This window comes from Teleopsis dalmanni, chromosome 2 (assembly GCF_002237135.1).
Source record: "Teleopsis dalmanni isolate 2A chromosome 2, ASM223713v2, whole genome shotgun sequence".
In the NCBI taxonomy this organism is placed as follows: domain Eukaryota; kingdom Metazoa; phylum Arthropoda; class Insecta; order Diptera; family Diopsidae; genus Teleopsis; species Teleopsis dalmanni.
The window spans coordinates 54920446-54941369 of NC_051847.1; the positions used below are offsets into that span (position 1 = coordinate 54920446).

General features: G+C 25.9%; 1 protein-coding gene across 5 annotated transcripts; it reads right to left on the minus strand.

The window, feature by feature from the left end:
* Window positions 1-1230: 1230 nt before the first annotated feature.
* On the minus strand, window positions 1231-20815 carry LOC119678356 (solute carrier family 12 member 4). 5 transcript variants are annotated; one of them, XM_038090141.1, is made up of 24 exons: window positions 20554-20815; window positions 20296-20479; window positions 16313-16420; window positions 10313-10504; window positions 10063-10196; window positions 9074-9156; window positions 8914-9016; window positions 8749-8854; window positions 8556-8685; window positions 8380-8498; window positions 8231-8313; window positions 6866-7001; window positions 6578-6734; window positions 6255-6514; window positions 5935-6187; window positions 5024-5386; window positions 4769-4955; window positions 4456-4671; window positions 4277-4384; window positions 4106-4159; window positions 2534-2623; window positions 2316-2455; window positions 1548-1687; window positions 1231-1483 (listed from the first exon to the last, which is right to left on the minus strand). In XM_038090141.1, exons 3-24 carry the CDS (start codon window positions 16413-16415, stop codon window positions 1392-1394), a joined length of 3249 nt encoding a protein of 1082 aa, XP_037946069.1. In that variant the 5' UTR covers window positions 16416-16420; window positions 20296-20479; window positions 20554-20815; the 3' UTR covers window positions 1231-1391. The 5 variants fall into 5 exon arrangements, with proteins under 5 accessions (XP_037946069.1, XP_037946070.1, XP_037946071.1 ...); XM_038090142.1 differs by lacking the exon at window positions 20296-20479; XM_038090143.1 differs by lacking the exons at window positions 20296-20479; window positions 20554-20815 and adding an exon at window positions 17795-17898.
* Between the last annotated feature and the right edge of the window lie 109 nt (window positions 20816-20924).

The window sequence follows — 20924 nt, forward strand, 5'->3', positions numbered from 1 at the left end:
AAAAGAAAGTGAAATTAATATTCGATCTATGGATAGATGGATTTTTAATTCACAATGACCCGTCAGAAAACTCAATATTAGACTGATGTGTCTGCCATTCATCTTCACGGTCGCTAAAATTTAAAAGAACTCAACTAGCGTACAGATGACTGTATATTGTTGGAAATTTTTATATTGTATTTAGCTGTTCTGTGCCGAAAAATTTTAATAATTGTTTGTGTGATACTAGTTGTAAACCCAAGTATTCAAATGTTTATATTTTTAATAGTTTTTATATACCTAGTTCATCCGTCTCCCAGGGAGGAGATTTAGGAACTGAATTGATATCTCCTTTAGAGATACATAGCAGTTAAAAGTTCAGTTTAGAAGTGAATAGTATATATCTATTGAAATTGAGAATGTTGAAAATATAATCAATATTTGCTGAAGAGGAACTGGACAACTTTAGTATGGAATTGTGAACGTAGTTATTAGTCATCTGTTGTAAATTAAGTTAAAGTCTAAGAATTTTCACAGTTTACTCTAATGCAAATGTCGTTGTCTAAGACCGACCATTATTCTTTAATACCACTCAGCAGTATCAGTCTTATAACGGCAAATTAAAATCCATTGGGTTATATGAGAAATGGTGACCTTCTTACCAATTACTTATGAATAGTAAAGAAATATTAGTTTTTGTAATCGTTTAAAGATATTTTGATTTCATTTTAATATTCGTATGTTTATGTAGCTATTGACTTCAATACTTACACGTGTTTAATTTTTCCAGGCTTAAGGTCGTATTTTTTATAAAAAGTTATATATAATATATAATAATTATATACTACATATATAAAATCGAATTTAAGATTAATTAAAAAATATGACAGTTGTTAACTTATGCATATATTTATTTAACAATTGATTTAATTAGGTTTTTTATCTACTGTTTTTGTGAGATATACCAAAAAGTTTTGCGTTTTGAAATATATATACTTAGTATTGATATTTTATAACCTTGGTTTTATTTGAGTTAACCCTAAGACCACATACTGTACAGGTTTCATAAAAACTAATCCCATTTTCCAAACGATTTCTTTTTATCGCATATTCTTCAGTATTTTTATTTAACTAACATTTTTTTTATGTATTTAGTATCATTTGATGTATCAAAGACATGAGATAAATATTTATACTGAAATAAATGCAGCTGTATATATAAAACAAATAAAACATTAATTAATTAAAAGGTAGTTTTCACTATAACAAATTTATTAACACTTTCGTACAAAGTATATTTGTAAATGAATCATTAAACTTTTGATTGAAAATAAAATAATTAAAAAATGATTGAATTGAGAAGTTGCCTATTATGTTAATACCATCATAATCTTTATTATGTTAAAGATTTTTTAAGAATAAATAGTTATTACTTCACGACCTCCTCCTCTTACCATTAGCACCTTTTCAAGGCCTTCTGTTAATACTTCTAAGAACTCCATATCTATAATTAAGTAAGAAAAATATATAAACAATGCAAGCTTCTGAAAATATATATTAATACTTACAATTGCTTTCACGGTCTGTTTTAATATTTCTTGGTGGTCCTGGTAAATTCATAATTACCAGTTGAGCGTCTTGTGATTTATTTACAATAACTTCATTTAATTTTACAGCAGTATGCATTCGGCGTACATTGAATTCGTCTCTAAAAAATATAAATATATAACGATATATGTAATTAGTAATTAGATATAGTTTTTTGTTGCAAATGTTAGGTTAGGCTACGTTATACCGGTGATCCCTGGTGGATCCATTTAGGCTTATTGGCCCACTGTGTTACCGTATATATAGGAATTGCAAATATTAAATGTTGATATATTATTAGTATATATTGGTATATGAAATTATTATTATCCAATAACAAACGGATCAAGCTTTTTTTTAATATTGAAAATGTTAATATAGAGGTTTTTTTTGTTAATTTCAAAGTTTTATTTTTCTTGTATTAAAATTTTAATTAAAAAATAAAAAATTTTATAATTACAATTGATACAATTGAATTTAAATTTAATAATTAATTCCAGTTCGATTCCTGGTACTTGGAGTCTCAAAAAATTTTAAAAGAATAATTAAATAGAAGAATTATTTCCTGGACCACAGATGAAGGGTATTTATCAATACTCGATACAGCTGTATGGTCAACCCAAAATTCAATTAATTAAAATAATATAAAAATAAATTTTTGGTGTAGTTCAATACTTATTGAAAACTTTTTTATTTAATAATTAATAAAATTAAAAAATCAATAAAATTTTAACAAAATTTTCACTTACGGCATTAAAACTGCTTGTGAATTGCTAGGTGGTGTCTTCTTTGGTTCTGAAATTTCTGTTTCAGTTTGACTATTCTCATTTGCTTCTTTAAGATCGTTTTCATTTTCAATATTATTCGATGCATTATCCCCATCACAATCCTATATATAAATATTTTAAATTAATTACATATATATATATATATATATTTAATTCTTGTTTGAAAACAATGGACCTACATTTGTATTTACTGTTGTAGGGTCAGCAAATCTAACTTTCGTAGACGTAGTTTTTGAAGAATCATGGTGGTGATCAACAATTGTTTGAACCTAAAAATATAAACATGTAGTTATAGAAGATTGTATAAATATCTCATATATATTTATATTCATGCAGTAGAAGTTCTAACATTGATTTGTATTTAAATTAGAATCTTCTTGAACTCGAAACACAAACATGGTTGCTGTAAAAAGCTTTATATAAATCAGCTGAAAAATTAAATCACTTTAACTGATCACAATTGTTATCTGTCTTATCTCTTATAGTAATTATCTTAACATCCCAAAGAATTTTACTGTTCTTGACCAGTACATTCCAATCTAATAATAAATATATTAGATTACTGTTAATTAGTATACATCTCTTATGTTGCTAACAGTTCTCTGACAAGATTGTTGAGATTTATAATATCACCATTAAAATGTTTCAACGGAGTCTGGTAATTTGATTAAGGATTGAAAGCAATTTCAGCTTATGTGAAAAGGAAAACATACATACCTACCCACCCAGCTAAGATATAAATCTAGTATATGCTAAAATATTTTTCAACTTAAAAAAAAAAAATTTATATATATATATATAACCGTTATAAAAAATTGCGCACTCACTCAATGTATCGTTTAGAATTGACTTTTAATATTTTATGGATATATAAAATATTTTTAACAATGTACCGAAAGTGGGAAAGAGTTGTTAAGGTTTAAAATATTTTTCTCATTAAACCTAAATATCAAAGGTCAATGTGGCCTTAGTATGCCAATTTCCAATAAATATTATCTAACGACCACACATAATTACAGTAATCCCCCCTATAACGCGGTACCCTTATAATGTGTTTTCATATTATGCGATTTCAATCCCCCATATAAAGCGGGGGTTTGTACAGTTCATAATCAGCTTCGCATACCTTTGCACGTATGTATACGGGAATACCCCTATAACGCGGAACCAATCGATTTTTTTATCTGAAAGTCTTGATGATTATTCTTTCGATTTCTATTAAAATTTATTTATATTAGAAATCTGTTAATAACTAAGCAAAATTAGCTAAAAATAGATCTAATTTGAAATGTCACATATAATATATAAGATTGAATAATAAATAGAGTAAATTTTGTGTATGCAACAATAATATTGATGATGTGTAATACTTATAAATATTGATATAAGTATGTAATATAGAACCTTTTTGATTCAAGTTTCTTATAACGTCCCTCTAAATTGTTATTAATAACATTCATTGTTCATCATTCGACAATAACAAAAATTTACAACATTTAGAAATTTGCATAAACAAACAATTTAAAAGTATAAATACAACTTTAAAATTATAGTACGAATAAGTAATGTTGATTGAAAATCATATGATATGAATCAATTAAAAATTGGAAAAATATTTAGATATATAATATGACAATTGTACAATGTACAAATTAGATGTAAACGAAAATAAATTAAAGAAAGCATGTCGAAAGATGGAATTGATTATGACATCCTAATTAACAAAATCGATTTTTTTATACAAATTTTACCAAAGGTAACTTATCCTCCCCGTTGGTTTCCTTAAAATCCACTAAAGTCTGTACCTTTTTAAAAAATTGAATAATTCGTAAAATAATATGTACATTTTTTTCGATATATAAAAAATTAAAGTTTTTATAATTAAATAAAAAAAAATTACAGAATTGGAAGTAAATACGTACGATTTTAGCTTTTTCTATTTTATTTAAACGTAATTCTCGTAACATTTGAGTTCTTTGTTCCATCATTAAAGTTCTTTCATATGTGTAGGCTGATATATCACTATTCATCTAGAAATTGATTGCAAATTCAATTTTCATTAATATAATATTTTAGTACTACAAAACTAAGAAAAAATTACCATTTCTACAACCTCCACATCAGCTTCAATTCGCAAATGATAAAGGAATGTTTTCAAATCCTTTTTCATTTGTATTGAGTTATCTTCCATTTGTGCAACTGTAAATATTCGTAGCTTGCAGTTTCTCCATGTTCTATGCTGTTTCAATAAGAATGGCAATAGCATAAGAAGCCCTCCATCATGTACAATCCACCATATATCTATATTACCACCAATCTAAAAAAAAAATACATTTATAATTAAAATTATTAATATGAAATTATTTACTTAAATTAAATCAATTTCAATAAAAGAGTAAAAATAATTATATTACCTTATGATTGGACTCAGGGAAGAAATTAATTCCCTTTGGTACGAGTAAGGCCATATGACAAGCACCTACAGTACGAACAGTTTGAATGAAAGTTTTCCAACTTTGTTTACCTTCCTGGCGCCAACTATAGGGCCAACCAACTATAACTGTATTTGGTTTCATTCCACCTAAGCCTATAGTTTGAATCCTAGAATATGTATTTATGTTATTAGTATTTTTTATTTGCATATTTAATCAAATTTATATAATACTTACACTGAACTCAAACCTTCGCTTATTTCTTTTGCAACCATGACATCACAAAATCCTTTAACCCTCTCATCGTCCATTAGTTTGCGTAATGCAGCTTTAGCTTCAACAGCCTTGGAATTAATTTTGTTGTGATCCCCTTGTATAACGGAAACACATATTGTTAAACCTTTTCCAGCTTTTAGCTGAGTAGCAAAGGCAAAAATTTTTCTATATTTTGGCAAAAAGTTATCATTTAACTTAGAAAGTACTAAAATTTGTGGTCGCCAGTTCTTTGTATGTGGAGGACCTTCTTCCAATCGTAGTAATGAGTAACGTGCTGCTGTTAATGCCATACCTCTAATGCCATCACCCCATTCTTTCTCAGCACTATAATAAACAATATATAAATATATGTATTTATGTGCACATTTAAAATTTTAATATATAAATTAACCGGGATGTTCAATAAGTTGCGAAATAAAAATAAACAAACTCATTTTTTATTAATTTTATTATTTATTTATTGTTTGTTAATTTATTTAAAAATGTGCAAATATGGTACTCCTTTCGTCAGCAATTAATTTTTTGTTTGATAGAAAATTTTTTTTCACGAAAGAATCTATTGAGCCAGAATTCAGAGAGAGCTAAACCTAGAGAATAGGCTAATTATTGTAAGAATTTGTACTTTAATTTACTAATTTTAGCGATGGTTGATTGTTCATATCTAAAATCATTATCAGGCTCATAGTGGTAGACCTAAGTCTTATCCATAGTGATGTAACGATGCATAATATTATTTTTTACCTTTCTGATGTCGCTGATAAAATCGTATACAAATATGTTTTTATCAAATGCGGTACTTAATATTACGCCTACTTATTGAACACAACTGCATATATAAAACTACTAATTAATAGTTAATAAAATTTTCTTACCCTCTGTACTCAATATATTTGTATATTATTATGGCCATTCCCATAGCAATTAATGCAAAGTACCATGATGTCATGAACATAACTGATATGCAAAGTGTAAGCCCTATTAAAGAGAGTGACCAATGGTAAAATTTGAAACGTGGTCTCCAATTTGGTGTTCGAAGTAGAGTTTGAACTGCACAAGCTAAATTTACGAATCCATAGCACATTAAGAAGAACATGGACAATAAGGGTGCAAGTAAATCAACATTTCCTATATATAACCAATAATGATTTGTTATAGTATTTTATTATAATTTTTAATAGTTTCAATTATTTACCCAATAGAATTCCACATTGACAAATAACTATTGTTAAGAGCAGGGCACGAGTAGGTTCTCCCCTCTTTGAAGACTTTGCAAATGGTGCCAAAAATGGTATAATTTGATCTCTTGCAATTGCTTGTAGTAAACGTGGTGCACCTGTTAAACTTTGTAAACCGGCTCCAAGGGTTGAAAGAAAAGAACCAATCAATATTACCCATTGATTTGGCCATGCCATATTTGCTACGACCAATTTACCACCAATTGATTGCCCAAATCTGTAAATTAAAATTTATTTGATTAATTTTTTTTTAATTATTAATAATTTTATTGATATATACTTGTCTCGTAATAGCAAATTGTCGACAGTTCCAGCAAAGAGCAAAACGCACGATAAGTAAACAGTACTTGTTGTTAAAATTGCGCATATTGTACCAATGGGTATACTCTTTTGTGCATCTGCTAAGTCTCCAGATCTATTTGATCCAGCCATAATACCTATATATTAAAAATTTATTATAACAACTCAATTATGGTCGTATGTAACATTAACTTTATAAAAATTAATTGTTACTTTTTATTCAGTGTACAAGTTTAGTTTAATATATAAAATACTTTTTTATACTAACCAGTTACTGAAGGAAAGAATATACCAATAAGTAATGTGAATGAAGTTGTTATATCAGCCATTACTTGGTTATAAGTCGAAGGCGCCATATTTTCTATATCAGCTAGGTTTCTGCCATATGAAATGAATTGTCCTTTCTGTTGAGCAAATTAAATTTATTTATAAATATAATATATATTAAAGTTTACTGTGAAAAATATCAAAAACTGAATTAATAATTATAAATTTCCATGTAATAATTAGTAAATCCAACAATTCCAAATTATGTTGATCCCATCTTAATATGATTTTCTTTACAAGTAAGTACATATTGACAGGATATTTATAGCTTTTAAATATTCAATACTTGCCTTAATTATTATTAAATTTTATTTTACTAGAAATTTTAATTTAAAATGGTAATAACAGCATAATATGCTTTCATCGTCATGACCAAAAAATATCACAACACTGACATATACTGCCTGCATAACGTGGCCCTGAGTAAGAATTTGATTGTTCATGTTTTTATGATTTTTACTATTAAACCTAGATAATAAAAGGTCTCACAAGATTTTTTAGATTTGGTAATCACAGGCACAAAATTGGAAATTTTTTAATCAAAAATTTTGTACTTATTTAGACATCTATATGATTAAGTTATCGTTAGTAGAATTATGCTTGCTTATACTAAAACCATTAATTTAATAGAATAACTATATTTTTAACAGGCAATGATATTGATTATAACTACAGTCGAGTCCCGATAATTCGAAATCGCAAAAGAACAGCACTATTTACGAATTAGAGGGTGGTTTTCGAATTATCGAGGTCCAGATTTAACGAAGTTAAAAAAGAAGAAAATTGTACAATTGTGCATAAATAACAGTATCTTTCGATTTTTAGTTTTCATGCTATCATTCAGCATCTGAAGCCATTCGTTGAATAGATCTATTGTCATCCACTTCTTTTTATTGTGTCGATAAAGCATTGGAAATCTGCAAATGTGCTTGAAGCACCTTGAGTTTGCAGACAGATTTTTGTTCTGCATTACGAATTATAAGAGGTTTAATGTTCATTGAATTTCAAATAAAGTACGAATTAACGAGGGGACCAAAATCATGCAAATTTTACGAATTAGTTAGCGAACTGTTTTCAAGGGATCAGCAGTTTGTTATGAATGATTTAGTTTTTCGATTTATCGGGGTACGAATTATCGCGATTCGACCGTATTTTGAAAACATGTTTTAAAATTTAAAAGCCTGGTACACATTAAAGCAAAACTATTATAGAAACATTTTTGTTTAAAGATATTACAATTTTTTTTTGAAAATTTAAATTAATTACTTACAAGCTGCTACAAAATTTTTAAAATTGCTTCACTTACTTCAAGAAATGAAGGCATTAGGTTATCATAGAACACTCCACTTGCGAGTCCTTTAATACCCTTTACTTGTGTAACATTATTATCTAAAAAATATTTAAAATTATATATTAATATCTGCTCACAAGTTTTTTTTTTTTTGAATAAATTACTTAAATAATATTCGTCGCATTTATCTTTAGGGCAGAACATATCATAGAGGAATGAATCATCTTTGGTGCAATTTTCTATTGGTATATCCTTCAGCAGCCTTTTACCAAGAACACATAAACTAAATAAATAGAATGTTGTTAATTAAATAGAATTAATTTCTTTGACTTGTACTTACTAAAGTTTTTCATTACCATGTATATTATCAAATATACCGACGTAAACAGCCACAATTGACAGTATTACACAAGCCAGTGCTACTGCTGCAAATTTATTTACAAAGCGCACACCCAAGAATACAATTAAGCCTTAAAAATGATTTAAAAATTATATTAAGACTGATTTAAAAATATTTATAAAAATTAAAATACCCATAAACAAAAGCAAAATGGTGCCATAAACTCTAAAGTTATTATACATAGCTTCTGCGTCTTTTGTGAAGTCTCCAAATATGGAAGCCCACGGTGCCATATATGTCTGGAAAAATAATTGTGTTAATAATTCACTAATTCAGTTATTTATATATATTTTATTACCAGAACAATTTCTACAGCACCTACGATATACATAGCTGCGGCTAATGTTGTCCCTGTATAGAATAGCATTCCAACAGCTCCACCAAATTCTGGACCAAGAGATCTAATAAAAAAAATTTAAATTTATTTGAATGATATGAGTTGATATTTTATATATTACCTTGAAATCATAAAATAACTCCCTCCCGCCGGCACCACACCATTTGTCGCTATGGCAGACATGGAAATTGCAGTCAACATTGTCTAAAGATAACATATTTTATAAAATCTTTTTATTGAGATACTTATATTTTGCAGAAGTAAAAGTCAATTACTCAAATAATTTTCTTGTAAATATAAATAATGTCATTAAAAATAGAAATAGATATGTCATTAAACTGAAATCAGTTATTACTGGCTTCTGGCTTATTGCAGAACAAATTGCAAATAGTTACTTTCTAAACAATAGAACATTCCTTCGTTTCATATGTGTACGCTTTTGAAGCAGAGAAGAGCCACCGCAGGTAAACTTCTTTTCAAAAATCTCGGGGAGCTAGCGGAAGCTTATATAATCAATATGCAAAGGTTATTCAACCGCATGAACTGGATTTAATCGAATTGTTAGAAACAGTCAATCGGAAAGTTGGCAACGAGAATGTGGCATCAAAGCGGTTGAAAAACGTAGACTCAAGGACTAAGTCACCACTCCAACCAACCAACCAACCAACCAACCAACCAACCATAGACTTAAACAATAATACTTAGATTAATCTGATTAAAATTTACTAATTATATTTTCTTGTTCTGTTTTTATCTAAATGGAATATTTATTTATCATCAAGCAACGTATTGAAAAAATACTTTGTGATAACTTTACTATATTTTGTGATTAATAGAAATGGTGTCATTAAGAACAGATTAAAAAAGGGATTTATATTAAATAATAGTATAGCTTCAAAAAAGATTAAGACAATTAAAATGGATGCAATAATTTTATTGTAATTTTGGTAACCTTTTATTTAAAGGCATTCAAACCTTATCAGAAAAATACAAACTTAGAAAAAGTTGATTAAATTAGTTAAAATTAATGGAGTAATTGTATTATAATTATCGACAAGTAATCATTCTTTGTAATTAAAATAAATTATAATGAAAAATACGAGCACTTACAACACAACAACAGGTCAACACGATCAGAAATCCACATACAGCTCCGGCAGTTCCTACAACCCATGTTAAACGGATAAAAAGTATTACACCAAATATATTTTGTATACACGGTAAAAATACACCAATCAGCGTGCCTTTAAATAATAAATAGTAATTGTTATTGATAAAACCCTATATAAAAATTGTGAATAATAAAATATTTTCCAAACTGTATATAATTAAATAACTTTAAGACAATAATAAAACCTACCCATACGAGCTGATGGTGCTGGTGTTTTAGCATCTGGATCCGCCGCCGCAGGTATCGTATTTTCATAGTTAGCTAAAGATGAAATAAATTTAGATATATGCGGTCTTGTTTCTAACTCATCCTCATATAAATATAAATTAGGATCAATTTTCGATTTATCGTTGTTTTCATGATTTTTTTGGCTTTCAGCATCTAAAAATAAATATACAAAAATTTATATATTTTATTTTATTAAATATATATAAATATGTTTTAACATATATGATTAATAGTTCGAAAAGACAACGGTACTGTTCAATTGGTATATTATTGTTGAACTAAGATATCGTTTTTAAACGATTATAATTAATTTATTCAATATATAAACATTATTTCCTGCTTCACTTTATCTTAGTCCAACATATTTTGCATCCATATTATATATACATTATATATAAATTATGTTTAAATATTAATCAAAGAAAATGATAAATAGCATGTTCTCATTAATATCTTTAATATATTAAATACCTAATCCTGATCATTTCCAATAAATAACGTGTAAAATAGATTATATTAATTTTGCAGTTTTTACCGTATTAAATCAGCTTAGTGAGGGAATTACTATAAGTCAAAAACTTCCAATCTTACCTGGAGCCGTAGAACCGGCCGTAACCTTGGACTCTTCTTTATTTGAATCCATTTTTTCTAAATTTATTTTTGATTCTTCTGCTTTGTTCATTGCACTCCAAATATTTTAATTTGTTTTATTTTTCATAAATGTTCATTCATTTGCAATTTTTTTACTTTATATTTGTTAACTCCTTAGATTTATGTTGTATTATATGTTGTTGGTTTTATTAATTATATTAATTTTGGTTGACGCCCATTTTTAAGTTTGTTTATTTTACGTATTTAATAATATTTCAATTATGTACCAAAGAATTTAATTCTATACGAAAGACAATTTGAAGGTAAAATTAAGTATACCCGTGAAATCTGAGAAGGTGAAAATATATTTCTTTTATGTGTATGCTATAGGAACAAGTATTCCAATAAAGTCTCGCTTGTCCGGTTTAAATGTTGATAGATTTAATAATTTAAGCTAATAAGATTTTAATACAAACATATTGCAATATTACATTCTATATAAAACATTGTAAAGTTGAATGAGGATTTTAGAGAAGGATAGAGGGTTACATAAGTTTAAAAATGTTATGGAACTGCAAAAGTCAATAGATGACACACGACCTTAATAAAAACAAAACTGAGGATGAATGGAAAGAACATGGAGAAATAAACTACAGGATCAAAAAGAGAACTAGCCAGTTTCTTGCATATTGTTAGCTGATGCACTGAATTTCGACTATGTACTCACTCTATTGTTTACATTAAACTCTGAGTGGAAGTTTGAAGTGGTATATTAAACAGTTGATTTAATTTCAGTTTAGTACCATAATTCATATACAGTATGACATTAGGACTCTGTTCTATTCTTTTTTATTTATTGCTTTTTGCTTTTTAGGTGTTATTTGCTGGCACTTTAACTTTAGTTTACTTTACAATTAAGCCCAATGTGATTTTGTTAATACATACTTTTAATTATTTTATTAAATAATTTAAATTCTTAGTGAATCTCTATACAATGATTGAAAGTAGTCTCACTAATAAAGTGCAATTTATACTTTATACTTAACATACTTAATTATAAAAAAATTTAATAATAGTTTATAATTTAAAAACAATATATTCACTAAAAATAATATATTCATCAATAAACAATAAGAAAATTTATAGTGTATGGCAGGTAAAACTGTGCGAGGGCATGCATAGACTTTACATATTCTGACAGCGATACCAGAATTGAGTCCTTGAAGTATTACTTGATTCAACGTTTCTCTATTTATCAAAGCATTTATTAATAAAATTGTATAAAAATGGTTTGGAATATAAAATTTAAAAAAAATTAATATTTTATTTAAAAATGAGATGATTTTAAAAAAGTTAATACAAAAAATTATAATTATGCAAATTTTTATATAAAATCTGAGACCTATTGAAATTAGTTTGCATGTTTTTCTTACTTATATCAGTTTGTACGAATATAGGTCAGTACATACAGCCTGCTGAAAATATGAGTGCAGCATACAAAAAAAAATAAATATTTTGCAAATGATGATAGAAGCTAAAGCTTTTGTAAATCTAGGTTTTTAGATACGTCGAAAATGGATTTTATAGATTAACTGTGTAATTTGAATAAGAAAATTTTAGAAGGACATAACAATTACTATTGGAAAGATATTTAAACAATATTACTTTAGTAACAAAAGTAATAATAAACAATTTATAGTTTATCAGCTTTTTTTTGTTAAAAATAACATAAAATTTAGCAAAAATTGAAATTTGCGACTAATGTTCTTAAATTTTTATTAATTTTGTTTTAAACAAAGAAAATACTTCAAGAGTAATTTTAGTTTTTTTTTCTTTTTGTGAGTTCTGTGCCAATTTTGTACTTGTATATATTTATATATATTATCAGCTGCAGACTTTGGAGCTTTACGATAAGTAGGACCTACATTCGCACACTTTTTTGCAGACACTGGTGAACATATTCAAACATATATCTGAGTACTTAAATCATTCCGTACTTAAAAGTACTTAAAATAATTATTTGATGACCTGAAAACATGACCTGATTTAAAATGTTCAATTTTTTCATATATTATTGTAATTTTTTTTATTTCAAAATGAAAGTTCTTAAACAAATATCTAAAATAAGTGTTTTGTTATGATTTGTATTACATAATATCTAGATTTTACTGAGGGCTTAACACGATAGCACTTTTTATAATTTCTTCTTTATAATTACTTTGAAAATAATAGTTATTATTTAGCAAGAACACAAAACCCCATATCGCCAAAATTTTAAGGTTTTCACTTTTATTTTGCCAATGCCTTACTCATTTTGCATAAATTTTATTTTTATTGCATTATTTCATTTAAAACTATGCTTTTTATTTAAAATTTAAACATTTCTTTCACTCTAAATAATCTTATCATAAGATTTAATTAAATAAATTAACTTCGTTTTATATTTTATTTAATGTTGATTTTATTATTGCACTACATATTTTATATTTTTTAAATATTTATTTATTGAATTGACTGATTTGTTTTAAATTCGAACATTTTTGCTAAATGATAAAATTTTAGTTAAAATAATCATATCTCATCTCCACTGCCTTAAAACGGTGTGTGCGATGCAAAACTAAAACACGAAGGACTTGCGTACTATTAAAAAAATTGAGTGATACACAATTTAATACGAACTTTGCAGGGAAAATTCTTATATCTGCACATATGTTTATAGGCATGTGTATATTTGTATTTGCAGCATCCTTATAGTACCTCAAAGCTCTCTAAGCTTTGTACCAAAACGGGAGAGAGAGCTTAAATTTAAACCAAAATTCCAGCACCCTCCTAATTTAATTCTTGTTGTACTAGTTTCTGTTATTTGGTCTTTATATAATATACAAAATATTGATACAAAATAAGATATATTCATATATATATATATGTATATATTTGAACTAATACACAGAAGAAAATGTGCAAATAAATATAGTATGGTTTGTACCTATTTCAATGTCCCAAAAGTTTAGCCCTAATAATATATTTTATGAGCTGAAGAACTCGTAATTTTCTTTCATAATTTTTATTATTATTATTAATAAATTTTATTATCTTATAATACAATATTATATAAAAAATATAAAACTTAATATTACAACTTAATATATAAAAACATAATAAAAAAAAAATATATAAACGTCTGGTAGGAACAGTAGTAGAATAGAGACGAAACAATTGCTTCTAGATGTTACAACGTATGAGTGCTAAAATGTTCATATTTTGCATATAAATTATTTGGTGAATCGATAAATTTTAATGTTAAAAATGTTTATACAGAAATTTTGAATTATAAATACACTTCAATTTCATTTTTCATACATTTTCACATCACATCTACTCTGTAATTATTCAGTGTATGTGCAATGTAAACTAAATATGCTAACGATTTATTCTTTAGAGGATCTTAGTTAGTTTGAAGACAGTCCTTTAAAACATATCTAAGGTTTAATTAAAGGTTTTTCATCGTTTGTGTATTACAACTTCTTTAAAGCAGTATGTTACATATTTAACTTATCAGGAAGAGTGATTATAAAAACAGTAATCATCATATCGGTTGGCATGAGGAGTTTTAATCAACTTGGGAGTGCTGTTTCTCTGATTGATAGTCGCTTTATTTTAATGTTTATGTTAGAAAGTCATTTTCGTAGTACTTCCATAAAATCGTCCATCTGCAAATCTCTATGTAAGACATCGTCCAGTATGTATCATACAACAGTGACTATGGTATGTTTTTCAGTATTTTGGATTGGAGGCTTTATAATATTAGATTATTCAGCGGTACCACATAACTGTGTTGTAGGTTACGAATTTGTTTACAACTGATAAAGCTGAGTTCGGATCAAGCAATCAGTAAAATTGTCCGAATTTTTGATGTACTTTATTTTTCTGAAGAATATGGTCATTTCAGTTTTAAGTCTGTTGTCATTCCAAGATATTTCGAAATATAATTTTTTGTTTAATTTCTATTTGTATAGGTGAATTGTATTATTTTTCTCGCAGTTTATAAGCTATTCGGGTATTCTATTTATTAAGTTTACTAGGTTGTTCCAAGCTTTGTCAATATTATTGTGTGTAGTTAAGAAATCAAAGGTGACATCACTGAATTAAATTATTATAAATGACTTGACTTGGTAGATAGGCTGTGTTAAGTAGTTACAGACGGGATCGAGTATATTACCCTGTGATATTCTAAAATTCATATTTTTCATTACTGATATATCTTCCCTGCATTTCACATAAAAGCAACTGTTTTTATATAGAAAAAGGTAATTAAAATAAATTCTTTGGTTGTTTTTTTTGGTTGTTTGTGTCTATATAAAAGCCCGTTTAGTCTCAAAGGGTTTAACAATATCTAACGAGACCGTTACAGTAAAATTTCTCACGTCTATTTTTATGGAGATTTTGTATACTATTTTATGCTCCTGTTGAATTTCTGACATATTTTTTTTAAATTTATATAAAGGTTGATAAATACCAATAAATTAATAAAGGTTGGTTAATGGTTTAAAGCACTATGTTATAGGTAGTAATATAATGGGCTACGAGCTCAAAGTGGATCGCCAATATCGTCATTACCTGTTGTTTTGTTAAATCTGTCTAACTAATGTTAATTGTAATATGTAATATTTTCATAAAAAAACATGCGGTATAGAGTATGTTAAATTTGATTTGTTAAAATTGAGATATGAAATCAGCTGTTTTCGTTTTAATATAACAGTATTTAGGTAAAATAAAATGGCACATGATGTGGTCAAGATAGAAATCTAATCTGGGATTTGTTCTTAACATTTGACTAATGACCCTTGGCATGGATTGCTTTTAAAGGATTCATTTCAGTACCAAAGCACATGAATTAAATTTGATTGAGCAAATTTGATCATATACATGAGATCAATATATATATAATATATTGATATAATTTATATACAATACAATTTTTTACAAATTTTATAAATGTTTAAAAATTCATTACAAAGTTAAGATAAAGACACTAATTTGAGAATAGTATGAGAATAGTAAATTTCAATGAAAAAGTTTTTCTCTAGAACTTTCTAACTTAAGGACGTTGATGTAAGTCATATACATATAAGATTTTCTCAATGAAATATTGAATTAATTTTTGTATGACCAAAATAAACGAATATCAGATTCGTGAATATATATAATATCACAAAATATTAAGAATAAACACATTATTATTTTACTATAAGGCAGTTATTTTTTTTTATTAGAGTTTGTTATATCCGCAAATTTTAACAACCTCAAATTATATGGAATTATTGTATATTTGTTTAGGGTTTGGTAAACTAAAAATTAATAGATTCTTACCTAAGTAATTTGTGTCATTAAGTAACTTGTCCGATTGCGCTTCATCTTCCTGATATATATTTGCATCTTCTTTTGCTTTGCTTACTTTAAATCTATCCGGCATTTTGCCTAAAACCAAAAGTATTTATGAAGTAAATAAATTTATTTATTATAAAGTATTTATATAAGTATATACATATATAGTTATAATACTTATATATTATATAAGTATTTATTATAACCTAATATATTTTCAAAATCTGTGTACATATATTAAAATCTGTTATTTAACACTAAAATTGTTAATTAATAACACATACTAAATTTTTGTTAAAGTTTTCAAAAAATTTTAAAAATAATATATTATACGTTTTATTAATTATTACTGGGCTTAGGACGTTAATTTAATATATAAAAATTAAAAACGTTTTTTTATGAGGACTTCAGTGTGACACTGAAGATAGTTTACGAAGTAGACTGAAATATCTGTAATACAAATAATTTTATATTAAATTAATATACAATTAAATATTAAACACAAATTTATAAGTACAATTTTTATTTAAAATAATATTTTTAACTTTAATGTGTTAAATTAACGACCTAAGCACAGAAATAATTAAAAAAAGTTATTGAATATTGTTCGTAATAACAATTTATTAAAAAATAATATATTATTTATATATATATAATATATTTTCTTAAAATTCAATTATTAAAAATATGAGTATTGACAATATGTATAAAATGATTTTAATCGTAATACAAATCAAACATCATGTTTCTTATATTTAATGATTGCCCAAAAATTTCCAGATATGTTAGTATACTAACTCAATTATACATATTAATAATAATTAATTTAAATGGCCTGATTACAAGATAAATTTTATATTATGAAAAAATTAAACTTTTATTTAATTAGAAATTTAATATTTATATAAATCCTCATTATTATGCACTATTTTGGTTTCAACAACAATTCCATCACGTTACAGTGAATTCCATCAAGGCAAAAGCCATTTTTTACGATACATGACATTTATTATGATACAAGCTGCAGCTCGAATATATTGTTAATTATTTATGGGCATGTAAACACAAATTATAATAGCATAAATAAAAATATAAGACTGAAAGAGTAAAAACTTTTTTATTATAGATTTCAGTAGATGCATAGACCAAATAATCCAAACTACATAAGAAATAAAATTAATAAGTTTACATATAAGCGTAGTTTTTTTTTTATTTTATTTTTAATGTTAATATTATATTAATCATATATGAGATCAATTTTTCTGCTTAATTGGATCTTCAGAACGCTGGTTATTTTTTATTTAAATTTAACAAGTTATATTGAAATTATATTACATAATTTGTTTAATTTAAAAAATATTAATTTTCCATTTAGTGATTATAGGATTATAACTAAATATTTGGCAGAATTAAATTTTAACAACAAATGTTTGAAAGTTTAGTTTGTTAAATAGTTAATTTACTCACCACTTGAACTTATTTATGTATATAATTTCTTTTTTCCCCATAGCAATAAAGTTACAGGTGTTTTATTGCACATTTTCAAATTTGTTGAAAACCATATACACTGACCAAATATACAGTGACAAAAATGTTTTAAGAACCTATTATACATTATATTGAATAATATTGAATTGTTGAACATTTATAATTTTTTAATATATTATAAATAATGTATAATAATTTTTATTTATACAGCTAATTGCATTGCATAACTTTTTTCGTTTTTCACATATATGTATTCATTTTTAAATACCATAGTATATAAAATTTGTTTTAAATGAGGTTATACCTTACCGCATTGCTGCATATGTCTGACTCTTTGTGAAAATGTATTTATAATCCAATCAATTGATTATAAATTATTATATTTATATGCGTGTTTTAAAAATTATTTCATATATTTACCATGTATTTCTGAAATCCTATTTTTTAATAGGGCACATTATACAATAAGAATTTCAAAGACCAGTAATAATGGATATTTGGCAGTTACCGAAACAGCTATATGGGTCAAAACCCCAAAATTACTCAATAATTAAATGGTTTTAATCAATATCTCTACTATACTAATTCTCTATTTCACGCAATAAATAATATGTACTTAACTATAATTAAGTTCAAATGAATTTTTAAGTAGTTATATACCTATTGTATTGTTATATATACTAAAATTAATGTTGTATTCGTATGAGATATAGAGCTGTTATAAGAAATTGCACACAATTATTACTACAATACAAAAATAATATAATTTAATTAAGAGTATCATAAAAAATAATTATTCTGTAAAAGCAATTGATTTTCAAAAAAAAAATTAATCAGTATAATTATACATACACAACCAAAGAGCAATTAAACTTGTGTTTCGAAAGTTAAGCAAGAGAAACAATGATTTTATAATTAATCTTATTTAAAACTTTTTTTAAACTTAATCCATAATTTGCCTAATCGAATGTATGTAACATTTAAAAACTGAATGCCGAAGGAGAATAAATATGAGAAAATTAATGAAAAAAAATTATATAATCGTTGATAGAACTTTACCATAACTGACATATCACTGTTACATTTAAATAAATAACTAAATAATTCTGTGTTATAATTATTTAATTTTTATGAAAAATAAAAATGCAAAACCTTTCACATTCTTTTCATTTATTTTTTTAGATTTCAATTATTCTCAGAGTAACTTATCTAATGCAACATTACGATCATAAGTAATTTATGATATATATATGTATGAACGATATGCAGAGAAATTAGAAAAATTAATACCAGTATGAGAAATTATTCATACTTATTGAATGGTGTTAAACTGTCACATTTTTCTAATATAATTTAAAAAATAAATTTATTTATTAGATTTTTAGTTACTAACGGCATCAATTTTAATAGAGACCTTGATAAAGTCATATGTTACTCTATTCCTTTTAATGCTACCTATTCCAGACTTAAACAATTTTTATATTGCAAATTGGTGTAGAATTTAGATATTAACTGTAGAGTTTTATATTAGTGTGAAAAATTTTTACCACTTATGTAAACAGATTTTACTAATACAGTCAAACTTGCATAACTCGAAGTACCATTTTGCCAAATAAAGGTTCGACTTGTGGAGACTTCGAGTTAAAGAATTTTTTTGCAATTGTATGTAATTTGCTCTCTAAACCCTGTTGCATTCTATTTAGTTCAAATTATAGAAGTTTGACTGTATTTAAAATAACTTCAGCTAATAGAACTTGTAACATTTAGCGCTGATTTAAGAATAGTTCTTGATAAAGTCATGAATTACTCTCTTCCTTTTTAGTGCTACCTATTTTGATTTTTGATATTATTTATATAATAGATTTTGTAAATCATATGGAAAGTTATGACATATGAAACTCTGCCTTGGCTGCAACAAAGTGCATTTGTTAAAATCAGTTTGAAGTAGCTGTAGTTTACAAAATACCATTTTTTATTTTACATTATATCATCTAACATTCATATTTTATGCTACAAGTGAAACCAAAACATTTACACATTTCGCTTCAAAAATAATTAAAAGAAAGATTTTCGCACACGCTGCTAAATATTATTAAAACACATACAATATACGTAAATATGATATTGAAGTGTATGGTGAATATTCATTTGAGTATGAGTTCAAAAATATTCAAAGAGATTTAGAATAGTCACACGAATATACAATCACAAAGATGTTCTTATAATTTGTAACTTCATGTACTTTTTAAAATATATCCATTTATTTGTTTTGTATGCGGTTGGCTGCTTCTACTTTGAGTACGAAGAATAAATATTTCTTATTGGAATAGAACACGCACACACACATATATATATATAAACAGAGTTTATATTCATGGTATTCTCCAAAAACAGAAAACAACATTTTCACTAGTTCAAGATTTCTTTGGATCCATTCAAAATCTTTATTGAGTTAATAAATATTACAAAAGGTTTCTTACTTTTCGGCACTTTTCCTTTAAAACATCCAAACAACTTCCCAATTGTATGTTTAACAGTAAACTGAAGTAATTGATAAGCGCATGAGTAATGTAAAATTATTTTCTGCTGTATATATACTTTAAATTAATTATATTGATGATGGTTTTTCATTATTCGCCTTTTTCGGTTTATAAAAAATCTTATCTAAATTATAATAATTTGTTATAGTTAGACAACTATAAAATGTATTTGCAAATAATTAAGCATATGATAATTACCGAAAATTCATTAATAAATAAATAAACAGTGGATGAAGAAATATTGAAACACATTTTTGTACGTTCGTCATACATTTTGTCGGCATCTCATGCTATTTACAACTAAAAATTCTAGCATACAAATCGTATTGTGAAGTCAAGCCAATTGATAGTAGAAGCGGTGATATGAGGCGCACACACACATTCATACACTCGAATTTATGTACGCGAGCGGTATGTGACGCATTCTGCAAATGTTTTATAAAATATGGATAATTTTAGGATAAATACATTCTCATCTACGAAATTTTTTTTTAATAGAACAAACATTTATTTTCAGCAAAACATTGAATTAACTAAAATTTAACAAAGCAATGGTCATTTCATAAATA

What these genes read in the sequence shown, in the direction of transcription:
- LOC119678356 (XM_038090142.1), bottom strand. Translation starts at nt 16,415, where the DNA reads ATGCCGGATAGATTTAAAGTAAGCAAAGCAAAAGAAGATGCAAATATA. An exon ending in TAATGACACAAATTACTTAG is followed by an intron (nt 10,505 to 16,312) that starts GTAAGAATCTAT and finishes ATTTATTTTTAG; the next exon opens with ATGCTGAAAGCCAAAAAAAT. An exon ending in ATGCGACGAATATTATTTAA is followed by an intron (nt 8,314 to 8,379) that starts GTAATTTATTCA and finishes AATATTTTTTAG; the next exon opens with ATAATAATGTTACACAAGTA.